The sequence below is a fragment of the Myotis davidii genome, unplaced genomic scaffold, assembly GCF_000327345.1.
Source record: "Myotis davidii unplaced genomic scaffold, ASM32734v1 scaffold196, whole genome shotgun sequence".
Classification (NCBI taxonomy): Eukaryota; Metazoa; Chordata; class Mammalia; order Chiroptera; family Vespertilionidae; genus Myotis; species Myotis davidii.
The window spans coordinates 97,627-110,330 of record NW_006288258.1 but is presented as its reverse complement, the minus strand read 5'-3'; the positions used below and the strand labels follow the sequence as shown (position 1 = coordinate 110,330).

At 36.0% G+C, this 12,704-nt stretch overlaps 1 protein-coding gene across 1 annotated transcript in view; it reads right to left on the bottom strand.

The window, feature by feature from the left end:
* The window catches only part of ADGB (androglobin), a 132,219-nt gene that overhangs the window by 39,389 nt on the left and 80,126 nt on the right, over positions 1-12,704 (bottom strand). The window contains exons 21-26 of the mRNA XM_006760184.2: positions 11,678-11,813; positions 10,825-10,950; positions 9,143-9,236; positions 5,720-5,854; positions 5,031-5,184; positions 1,477-1,664 (exon numbers count right to left, since the gene is read on the bottom strand). Coding sequence (XP_006760247.1) covers positions 1,477-1,664; positions 5,031-5,184; positions 5,720-5,854; positions 9,143-9,236; positions 10,825-10,950; positions 11,678-11,813 — 833 coding nt within the window. The remainder of the gene's footprint in view (positions 1-1,476; positions 1,665-5,030; positions 5,185-5,719; positions 5,855-9,142; positions 9,237-10,824; positions 10,951-11,677; positions 11,814-12,704) is intronic.

Below are 12,704 nucleotides of genomic sequence, written 5' to 3'. Positions count from 1 at the left end.
GCCCCCCCCCCCCCCCCCCCCCCCACCTATTATAGTGGAATCCTTGCAAATGCTCAGAATCTTATCAACTTTCAATTTCTCTTAAAATTAGCTTTTCGGAGTGTCCTCTCTTTCCTTTATCTTAACGCCCCTCCTTATTCCTCCTTGTGGAATACAACCGGTTTTTGTACACATGCAGTCTCATCCATCTTAGAAACAGGTCAAAACAAAACAGAAAATCTTCAGCCAACCTTGCCATCCAAGGACTCTCACTCCTCCCCAGCTCCCCACCTATGAGACTTGGCTACTCCACCGCCCTCGTCTCATCCCCTCCCAATCCTCACATGGGAGGGATCTGCCCCAACCCAGGTGTGAAACTTGCTCTTGACAGTTTCAAGCAGCTTGCCACCACCCTTTAGAAACTTCTGGCTCTCATGTTTGTTGACCTTTCAGGAGGATTTGGTAAGTTTGAATCAACCTTCTCTAAAACTCTTCCCCTCTGAGCATGACAACTTTTGTATCATATTTTCAGAAAGAAGAGGGGGCTGTAGGAAATGACCAGTACCAACAAATTGTATTTGGAAATTTCAGCACAGAGAAGTCGCTGTTGAAAATCATCATTAAAAGTGATTGATCTTTAAAAATAACAAAAATGAATCCAGGCTATTTCAAGACAACAGGAAAGGCATGGGCAAAGCAAACTCCTAGGTCATAAATATCCGGAGAGGGTGCTAACTTCTTTCAAGAGAGTGCACCTTGTGTTTGGAGGCTGCGCAAGAGCGCTAAATATCATACCAGGCGGTTTGGATTTTATTCTTTAGTCAATGCCAAAGGTTTTAAAAAAGGAAATCACATTTTTAAATGTGTTAGAAAAGAAACCACTCTACTTTCTGATAGAGACTAGGAAGAGAAAGAGAGTAAAACGGGGAATACAATGGAGTTATAAATTCCAGAAAACAGCATTTCTAAGACAAAATATAATGAGACTCTGAAGTATTGGAGGAACATTGAGAATAGAGAGAAGGGCTTGGAGATTAAAGGCAAGTCTGATTAGGAATCAAAAGGACTGATTAGAGAAAGAGAGTGGAGTCCATGACGAGGCTTTTCATGGAAAATATATAGATACACGTGAAAAGAAGGTTAGTTGGCAGATCAGGAGAAACCCGCTAGTCAAAGAAGCAGTAGCACAAAAAGGAAGTACTAAGAGGAAAGGGTGTTATGAAGAATGCTTAATAAAAGTCAAATGATACTAAACTGGTATCATTACCATTATATGCAACCACATAGGCTTGATACCCTGTATACCATTTATATAATCAAATTACTCTCCAATTTAATTGTTTCTGAGAGAGTATATAAATTGAAATTCCAAATGACTCAGAATTTTGCTACCAAATTTATTATCTTTAATAATACTAATATGTAAAAATGTAATAAAAGTAATATTTTAAGAAGACTGTATTTCCCCTTCTATCATGTACTGAATTATATTCATACCTGAAGACAATTTTCTTATCATTGGGTATATAGTAGTCTCTGATTTCTTTTATGGCAAAGGTGCTGCATGGAAAATCTCGAGAGAGGCTTGGGAGTGGGTTGTAAGAACCAATGAGACGCAGTTTCCATCGTGAGGCTGATACATATGAGTCACCAGTGTATGCTTCAGCCACGAATGTGTATCCTTTCTATAAGAAAAAAGAATTACACAGAATGAAGTCACATTGTCGCTAGTTTCTTCAATGTATAATTTGTGGCTTTTCAGTACTGAAATACTTCATCATCTTGATATCCATAAAGATCCCAAGATCTTTGACAAACATCAAATCAGTAGCATTATTTCTTGAAATCCCTCCTAGAAAGAGCCATCTGACATGTTTTCAGAGAAAATGAATAACTTAACACTGATTTGTGTGATTCCCTACCTATAAGATAAAGTGATTAATGGTAGTTATAAATTGTTTTATTGGTTCCTAAGGCAGCTTTTCATCATTGCATCATCCTGGAGTACCCCAGTAGCTTCCCACTTGACATCCCTGTCTTCTCAGAATCATCTAAGTACAAGATGAGAAAAGCAGAAGAGATTATAGAAATGTAGTTCCTTTGGGATGTAAAGCTGTCAAATTTACAGCAGATCTGCTTCCATGAAACTGAAATGTGAGTCTGGAGATGAGCTCTTTAGGCTGGAGATAAGCAGCAGCTAAGGAGCCCGAGAAAGGGATGACATACTAGTGGATAATAGTTGGGTTCAACATAACTGGATATCTGGCCAAGGAGTCAATGAAGTAAGAGATGAAAATGAGGCACAAAGAAGCACAATAGCATAATGAGACACAAGAGCTCCAAGTAATTTTTAGTTTATAACTCCAGATACTTCTAATAAGAAAAGATAGGTTTGTATTTCAGTTGCTATCAGATGAGAGGAAGTTCTCTGATGTGTTTAGATTTCCAGAAACAAAAATCAGGAATGCACAAGATAGAATAAATGCATAACATTGCAATAAATGTCCAGGAATATTAACTAGAATTCAAATACTCATACTGAGATGAGAATTGCAACACCAATAAAGACCTTTTGATATGTTTAGAGCAAGGAGAAAAGGAAAATAAATCTGCTATATGAAAGTATTTTTATCTGCAAATTGTAATGCAAAGATTTACTGCTATTTTCATTATTATTTTAACTTGTGTACTAATGTGTTAAAGAAGCAAAACAAAGTAAAATGACTCTTATTTTTTGTTGGTCCCAGAGGTTCTCAACCTGTGGGTCGCGACCCCTGAAAATACATCCTGCATATCAGATATTAACATTATGATTTATAACAGTAGCAAAATTACAGTTATGAAGTAACAATGAAAATAATTTTATGGTTGGGGGGTTACCACAACCTGAGGAACTGTATTAAAGGGTCACGGCACTAGGAAAGTTGAGAACCACTGGTAGACTCCGAGAATAACTTTGATAGGTAAAAGAAGAGTTATAAAAAATAGGATAGATATCGGTAAGTGAAAATCTAAAGCTAAACCAGTGATAGGATTATAAGAGAAGACCTGGCTTATTCTAAATGATTTTAAGACTCTTGAGTAAAATGAGAAACATAATAGACTACTGCACAATGAAAAACTTCATAAATGAGTATTTTGAATCACAGTTTTTGCAATATTATGAAAAAATAAAACAAATAATCCCAAATGTTTATCCCTGTTTTATTTTTTAAATCTAGAATACTGTTTTGTTTTGTTTTACATAAAACAAATGAATATCTTGAGGGACACTAGTTATGTGGACATACATTGAAAAATGTTGACCAAATGTTAAAATATCTTGCAGGTGCCAAATGCTAATGGAATCATGAGCTACAAAACAATGGAATAATGATCCTCCTTACATTTAGGTGGGTCAAGATTTTCCTTAGAGGCTGCATTCAGGTCTGAAAACCACAATATGGAAGGAACAGAGATAATTTGGAGAAATAGTCAAAGATCAGGAATCATTAAGAAAGGAAAACCATGCCACAAAAGGGACCACTGAAGCTGCTATTAGACATCCTCCTCCCCATTCTCTCATCCTCCCACCCCCAAATTAGCTAAAATGAGAGGATAGAGAAGGGGTAGCTACTTTTGTTGCAATCCTGAATTTGCAATTAAAAATTATAGTTAAACTAGAGGCCTGGTGCATGAAATTTGTGCAAAGGGCTCGGCCCTCACAGCCCCGGCTTCATCGGGAAAGTCTAATTAGCATATTATGCTTTTATTATTATAGATGGAAAATAAAATGGTCTTCTGCATATCGACTGAAAATGCATCTTTTAGAGCTCCCCCATCACGTCCCCAAATTCATGTTTAGTCACAGAAGAGAGATCTTCACTGGAGTTAATAAACACAAAGCAAACCAAATCCAAAAAACAAAGTATGCTACCTGTAAATAAGTATCAGATTCGTTTTTGGTTCAACTCAAATGGTCCCTACCAAAATTAGCAACTGTAAGTAACTGTCAGTGACTAATATAAGTTTACTTTCCTAGTAAAACAAAGAGCTCATTTCTAGAGTTTGATGACATTATGACCTTGATAGAGTTGCCCCTTGAATGAAATCATCTTTTCCATATGAGTCTTTGTGATTATTTATTTCCAATAATCATAAATTAGATAAATGTTTCTATTCAAAAGGAAATCTAGGTCTTATTTTTAAAAATCCATAAAACAACTCAAAAGAGCTATTCGGTTTTCTTATGGAATCATTAAACTTTTTTATTTTTTCTATAAATCAGTACTCATTAGGTAGGTATGTCTTAATTTCTACAAAATAATGCATAGAATCATAGACTGATGTTAATCTCAGAAATCAGTTACAACCACAGCTCAGAGAGAAAAGTGAAGTTCATAGTCATACAGCTAAACAATGAAAGATCACAGCTAAAGTAGATTTCCTGGTTACCAGTGCATGTATACACTATTTTTTGTCATGATTTCCCCCCAGAGGAAATGAACAAAAACACAAATATGAGATTCAAATAAATAGAGAGGCCATGTGATTTCAGTGAATGACAGGTTGTTCACACCGCAGGAGGAATGTGTCAAGTGCTCCTCTCCTGGGAAGGAACTGTAGCCCTAGAAAATACAGGGTGGCAGGTGCTGAGTGGCTGTGTAATCACAGTCATCTGAAATATTTAGAAATAGAATAAAGACCTAGTGGGGAACTGAGACAACCAGCTGATTTGATTTAGGGATAGGACTAAATGAGCTCTTTAGCTTCATTTTCATTTTAAGGGTTTGTATGATTTTGTGATTTCAATAATGAGAATGTCTATTGCTTTTCTCTCCTTATTTAATTTGGAGAGAAGAAAGAAGAGGGTTTAGAGGTGAATGTCCTAGCACTCACATTAAGTGCATCCTGTTGTCAAATAATAGGACTTCTATGGAACAAGACCATCATCTTATTCCTCTGTTATGTAGATTGAAGGCATCTCCACTCTACCTCCTCCAGAAACCTCTACAAAGTGCAAGCTTCTCAATGCCATTCTATCAGACAGGGAAAATAAATTTTATACCTACCTTATTCTTGGTATAAAGATAAGGCACCACTTTTTGGAATAGCTTTGGCACTTGTTCCATTGTGTCATTATTAACAACATGGAGCATACAGACTGGAATTGTAGTATATACTTTGGGAACCAAAATCATGTCTTGATGAAACAAAAATATTTCTCTGTAATTACAAAAGCATGAATTTTCCCTTGATACGAATTGTAAAGAAAGTTTGAAATTAGGTTTGATACTAAGAAATAAACACATAAGTTTAAAGTTCTGAATAACTATAAGGTGCACGTATTTCTTTCCTTTAAAATGATGATTAACATATTATTTTATCATGCCAATGCAAACTTTTTCAGAAATCCAATTTTGTAAGTAATTTATGACTTTTACCTAATATGCCATTGCTTAGAAATTAAATTATTTCTTTCTATACTAAAAGCACATCAATTTATTATATTATGGTTACCATACTCATAAAATGCTCTAATAACTAACTTCACATTTTTTCATATTTTGTTTAAGGAAACATGAATAAACACTTCTGTACTATCTCATTTATCCATAGCAGACGTAGAAGAAATTTTAACTAAGCTGTGAAAGAAACCTACAAGTTAATACATTTACTACGGTCATGAATAAAACTCTATTCATGTGAATAGAGATGCCATTTAAGGGAGACATCACTTACCAATATATGAGAACCTCACCTGAAAACTATAAACCAACTATTTGGTGGCTGGTCTGTATAAGTTACAGTATAGTCAGCAAAAGCAATCTTAGTTTCTTCATCTTGATAGCATGGATAAGATTCAATAGACTTGCACTTGTTTTTAAACATTAGTCTAGAAATATAAAAACAATTTAAGTACCAATGTCAAAAGCAACCTTAAAAAAATAAATTCTATTTACAAAATAAGGAATTGGTGAAAATTAGCATAAAGTATGACAGTTATTGATCAAAGGGAGTTGTGGGGCTCATCAGTCATAGCATCAAGGTAGGGCAGACCATTCCAGGTCAACCATGAAAGATGTCACTCAAAGGTGCCCAACATAATCTGAAGTTCTTTGTCAAGGAAGAACCTAATTCATGATCCAGGGAGTAATTGTGTTTATAGGTGGAAAATCAGTACCAAAGTTTAAGCTATATGGGTAGGAAAACTAGAATTAGGCACAGTAGCAACAAAGCTTGGTGGCAGCCATGAAAATTCTGGAGTTGACATAGAGAAATCGATACTAGAATGGAGTTTAAAGTGTGGAATGGATTTGGAAAAAATAAAGATTAAAAAACTAAGACCTTGAACAAGGGAAGAGTGCAGAGCTTTTCCTTTCACATGATTTCTATTACATGAGTGAGTGGTGAGTGCAACTGGTAAATTATGGGCTGAAGTGTCTGTGACATATTTCAGAACATAATGAAAGTGAAGTGAGGGATTCTACGGGTCCTATTCTTCCCACTCTGTCAGCATCTGGATCTAGCACCAGGAATCTAGGATTTTGCATATGATCTCTTTGGTATTGGCTGGGATAGAAGCCGATACCAGAAAATGGTCCCCTACTGGAGGTCTGGACAGAGCTCTCAGTGTTCTTGGCTTCTAGGTTGTTTAATTATAAAGCCATGGAGATTCTCATGGGGGACTGTATTTATATGTCCACGTGATCACATCTTTGGTGGTGAGAGAAAATTGATAGGTTTATACTTGGAAGGGTTTTAAGCCTTTTAAAGGAGTCACAAGAACAAGGACTGGCCATATATCCTGGTTTACTTGAGGCAGCTTGGGTTATGCTCATAGTCCTAGCATAATTATAAACAGTGTCCCCTCTGTCTGTAAAAGTGTCCCAGTTTGGATGATAAATAACCTAATCATCCTAATGGCAAACTATAATGTGGGAGTCTGACAATGTAGAACACCACCACCTATCACCTGGGGCTGGCCTAATAATCACTGTTCCTGTCACAGATTCTTCCCTTTTTCATATACCTCCGGGAATCCTAATAAAGATGGGGCCAGCCATGTTCATTAGAATATCTTGATGAACCATGTGGAATATCTTGAATGACCTAGAAAGATATCCCTGACAGGCTTGAAAGATTTTGTTTTAACTTTGCATTCTAAGAAAGAGCGAAAGTCATATTGGTAAACTGAGCCTTGCCCAAATTAGACTTGGGGAAGTTCTGCCCCTTATGATCCTATATAATAAAGAGCTAATATGCAAATGGTCATTATACCCTCACGCAGTCACACCTTAAAGGCTCAGACACTCAACACTGGGGAGAGAGGAATGGGGACCAGCGAGGCACAAATGAGCTTGCGAAATGTAGAGAGTGGCTATAGTGTTAAGCCATGGACTGATCTATGGCAGAGCCACAAACAAGTCCCAATTTAGAAGGCACAGCCCTCTGAGCATAATTAAACTTGACCTTGTGATGCTCCCTAGATCTTCTCTGGGTAGCTAATGGGCTGTGGGAGGTGCAGCGAGTGCTGCCAAAACAAGTAAAATTCACAAGAACATTGTAATTATAGTGACCACTACCTTGTTTACCTTTGGCTATAAAATAAAGGCTCAGCTTGCCATCTGGGTCTCTCTCTGTGGCCTCAGCTAGGCACAGGAAGATCCACCTAGACTCAGCTTATTCTCTTTGTCCGTTTTTTCTTTAATTCTTCGCTGCCTCCACCTCAGGCTCAATGAACCCTTAGCTGTGCTGGCCTGGCACAGCGAGAGAGGAATGGGGACCAGCCAGGCTGCGGCCCAGGAGAGGGACAAGCCACCCGCCCCACAGTCTCGGGTGCCAGTGGCTGCACCTGCAGCTGTGGCCCGGGAGAGGAACAAGCCACCCACCCCGCAGTCCTGGCTACCAGTAGCTGTGGCCCAGATGAAGTCACCCGCCCATGGTCCCCTGCAGCTGTGCCAGCCCAGGTGAAGTGGGATCCTGGGTGCCTGCGGCCGGCCAGAGGGAGGAAAACCCAGGTCCCCGGTACCTGCGACTGACCAGAAAAAAGAATCCTGGATCCCGGGTGCAGGGCGAGGCAGAGTCAGTTAGCGATAATCAGGCCAGCAGGGGAGCAGTTAACCCTACTGGGCATGAATTTCGTGCACTGGGCCTCTAGTCTAAGAATAAAAGGCTCAGCTCCTGAACCTCAAGTCCCCCAAATAGTAGTAATAATGATAGCAATATTTATAATAGTGTACATATACAACCTATAGTAGTATTAGCTCAATGTGCAGCATTGTGCTAAATATGTTTCCTATGTTACTTTATCTTTACAACTATATAATGAAATGGTAAAATAAGCTAGATATTATCCCTAATATTACGGATGAAAAAATAATTATAAGTTCAGAGGGAATAAGGAATTTACCCCAGGTCATACATCTGATAACTAACAGAGCTGAAGTTGGCATTAGGTCTTATACCAAAAGATGTGCTCTTGACTGCAATTAATGCCTGCTAAAATGAGGAGGTATCTTTGGATGCTCCTGGCATTTAAATGTCAGGCTTGTCAGTTTCTTTGGTCCAATAGACATGGGTGTGGAATTCAAACTTTTGAAAGAGCATGTCCTCTATGTTGGATATTTGTTGAGTTTCTGGGAAATAAACGCTCTTGGCTATGGTGGGCAGGTCATTTGGAGAGAAATGCCAAGCCCCTGAAGAAGTTATGCCTGTGTTTCAAATACACCTCCACAGTGAACTCATCTTATACCCTCATAGGGGAGGTCATGTTTTTAGCACTTCATTTATATGAAAGTAAGGCATTGGGTGTAATTTCTGGTCCAACAAATTAAGAAAAAACAAACAAAACAGAAACAAATCCATAAATACAGAGAACAAATTGATGGTTGCCAGAATTGGGTTGGATGGATGGGTGAAAAAGGAAAACATGAAGAAGTACAAATTGGTTGTTATAAAATTGTCATGGGGATGTAAAGTCAGCATAGGAAATATAGTCAATAATGGTGTAATAACTATGTATGGTGTTAAATGGGTACTAGACTTATCTGGGTGATGATTTCATAAATTATATAAATGTCTAATCACTATGCTGAATATCTGAAATTAGTATAATATTGTATGTCAACTACAATTTAAAAATTTTTAAAGTAAAAAAAGAAATATCATTATATTGTTTTACCTTAAGAGAGAAACTGCATACTGATCTATATTAACTTCCAATGGAACCCAAACTTTTTGAAGAATATCTGCAACACTGGCATTTTCCTTTGTGTCTAAAAATAACAATATAAATGCTGTAAGTTTCCTGGAATATTATTTTGTTCAAAGCCTTCTTTCTACAAAGGAAGTTGAAACTCATGAGTCCGGTGGTATCAAAGTCATAGGCTTTATTAGCAGCAAAATCATGTATAAAATATAAAGATATATCCCTCTAGCAGACAGCATTGCTCACCATTTTATGCGTTCACTTTATTTTTAGCTTAAAAAATCATAAAATATTCTCTTATCTAATAAAACACTCATTAATGAGTTCACATCAGATCTTTTTATCGCACCAAAAATTTGTTTTGAAAAGTATCATGTCAGAAAAATAATCCATCCAAGTTTTCTAAGAAACAAAACAAACAAACAAAAAAAACCCAGTGGATAATAAGATTCCACTAAGTTCAACCTAAAGAATAATCCACAAATGGCTTAAGAGTAAATGATTTATAAAGAAAAATGCAAATCTATAGTAAACACTTCAAATTTGATGTAAAGATTGACATATTTCTAATTACCTCATCTTGATTTTTTCAAAGTACTTACCGGTATTTGAAATTAATATCCTAATATATTTAGTTGTCTACTATTTGCCCACCACCAGTAGAACATGAGATTCATCAGAGCAGAAGCCTTGCCAATTTTACTCACTCCTATAAGCCCAGAATTTGGAACAGTGCTGAATACTCGTTATTCAATAAGTATGTGCTGAATGAAAGGCATGCAAATACTATGAAAACACTTTAAAATTGCTCAAATTTTGTCTTCATCAAGAGAAAAAATGATCATATAAATGTAAATTTTGCAGCAATTGGACAATAAAGAGTATATATTACCATATAGTTTATTTGACAAATTTATAATTATTTTCTAATAGAAGAAATATAAAAATCAGGTAACAGTAATGTTTTTCTATCATGAAACTAAGCAATCTAATTAGGTTGTTCTATATTTGTACAAGTATAGTTTTTACTGCTTAGGCAAACATTTGGATGATTCTCATTAATGTTGTAAGAGACATTTCTTACAACAAAATGTTTCAATAAAGTCGAAGGATTATACTAGAGGTAAGGCTTTTCCTATGTAAATGTAAACAAAATTGCAGTATGAAAATAATTGTATTAATTTTTTTTGCCTCTGCAGTGTTTTACTGCAACAGGTTGTTAAACCTTTTCACACAATTGTTTATTTTGTATGCACAAATATATTTGATTTAATAAATATACTAATACACTTAAAATGTATGTCTTCTAAGTGTATGTCACCATGGACATACATAGAAGCGTCTTCATTCAATTCATTCATTCTTTCATTTACCTATTCATTGAGTCATTCATTCATTCTCTCATTCATTTATTCATTCATTCATTCTTTTAGCAAGTATTTGTTGTGTGCTTACTCTGTGCTAAATTCTGGAAGCAAGAGAGTGAGTGTACTGACAATGTACCTTGATCTCAAAGAATTTCAATATTTATAGAAATAAAAATATTTACCCTATTCATAAAGTAACATGACTCTAAAATATTTTTTATTAATACATGCACAGATATTCATTGATATATAGGCAAGTTCATTTTATAAGTGATTGAAAAATTATACCTGGTGTCCTAGCTTTCATAAGCAATCTCACGTAAGTCCCTCTCCATACAGCTTGAATTTTAGTTGCTGCTGCTACTGCCTCTTTGTCATTTACTGGCATGAAATATTTCACTTCAGTGAATTCTGCTGTATAGAGAAAAATAAACGGTGTACTGAAAGTTATATTTAACCTCTTCCCTAATTTTCAATGTCTTTAACTACTAAAACCCTCTGACATATAAGGCGCCACAGCCATAGATTTATTATTTTATTTAACATTGTCCTCTGTACATGATCCTTGTTTAGAAAATAACTGTTCTGGAGAAGGTAACACTAAATACTGACACCTTAGTGAACTACTAATAAGTCTTCTGTGAAAGTAGCAAGAGGCTTCTCTCAAAATTAAAAGAAAATGTTAAAAGGGTGGAAATACAGTGGAGTATTGGGAGAGGCGGGAAAGGAGTATTACTTGGATCAGAAAAACTTCCGGAATCCCTCAAATCATATTGTATACAGGGTGTGCCAAAAATGTATACACATACTTTGAATAATAATAAAGGCAGTGTACATTACAATACATTTTCAAAACTGAGCTATCAGCTTTTAAAGTATGTATACATTTTTTGGGGGGGCACCCTGTATATTAGGGAATTTCATACCTTTTAAGGTCAGGAACAAATGAAACAAGGAGGTTTTGGATGTATGTGTGGTAGGGGACACACAAGAACCTTGGAACCCTGTGCGCATCCCAGAGGACAGCTTGAACTCTACAACTCCGCAAACACTTTGAGTGTACTTCTCTCAAATTATCTCTCCTATGTGAGCCTGGGAATTTTTTTTTTTTGTCTAATAATTATCTAAAATTAATCAGTACCTACAGAAGGCTCTTCCAAGGAGGAATCGAGTGCATCCAAGTCCAGAACCATAGCACGAAATGCAAATTTAAAGTATGAAGGAGGTTTCGTTACTTGAGCTTTTTTCATTAAACGCCATAAGGAAGTGTGAAAACACTAAAACAGAAATAGGTTAGTGTATTTTTTTAAACCAAGTAAATACTATTACCTGGTCAGAGAGGTCTAAAAAACTTCAGATACTCTAAAAGTTTTAAAAATATATTTCTCAGATATATGCACAATCTATAAAAAGACTCTTCAAGGTCTCACTCACCCAAGGAAGAAACCAAAATAATCATATGACTTTCTAATCTAATAAAATGTTATCACTATAATAATTTTTATAATATATACTCAATCAAAATGTAACATTAAACTGGTTGAAATGATTCAGCATAAGATAAAAAATATTATGGTCCTTGAGCTTAAGCAAGTTAAATACAGTATTTCATAGATTCTAAGATGCCATCTATTGTAAGAAACTATTATATCATGTGCTACAGGAAAGAAAATAGACTACTTAGAGTTTTTATCGCTTTCTTATTATCTATGAGTATTTACTTTTTATTGAAAAAGCTCTTTTAGATTTAGACACAGTTTTTCATCATTTATCACACTTAAACACACATGAAAAAATAAAAGAAGCTACATAAATTGGTTACATATTCCAAAAACTTATTCAAACTCATACTTTTTACAAATTATTTTTTGATAATACTTAACATCGTTCTTTGATTTCCATACCTGATTTTTTAACCTTCCTCTAGTTTTGTTAAAAACATGTTTTTCGCCCTAGCCATTTTGGCTCAGTGGAAAGAGCATTGGCCTGTGGACTGAAGGGTCCAGGTTTGATTCCGGCCAAGGGCAAGTACCTCAGTTGCAGGCTCCTGGCCCTGGTAGGGGGCATGTGGGAGGCAACCAATAGATGTATCTCTCTCACATCTGAGTTTCTCTCTGTCTCTCCCTCTCCCTTCCACTCTCTCTAAAAATCAATGGGAAAATGTCCTG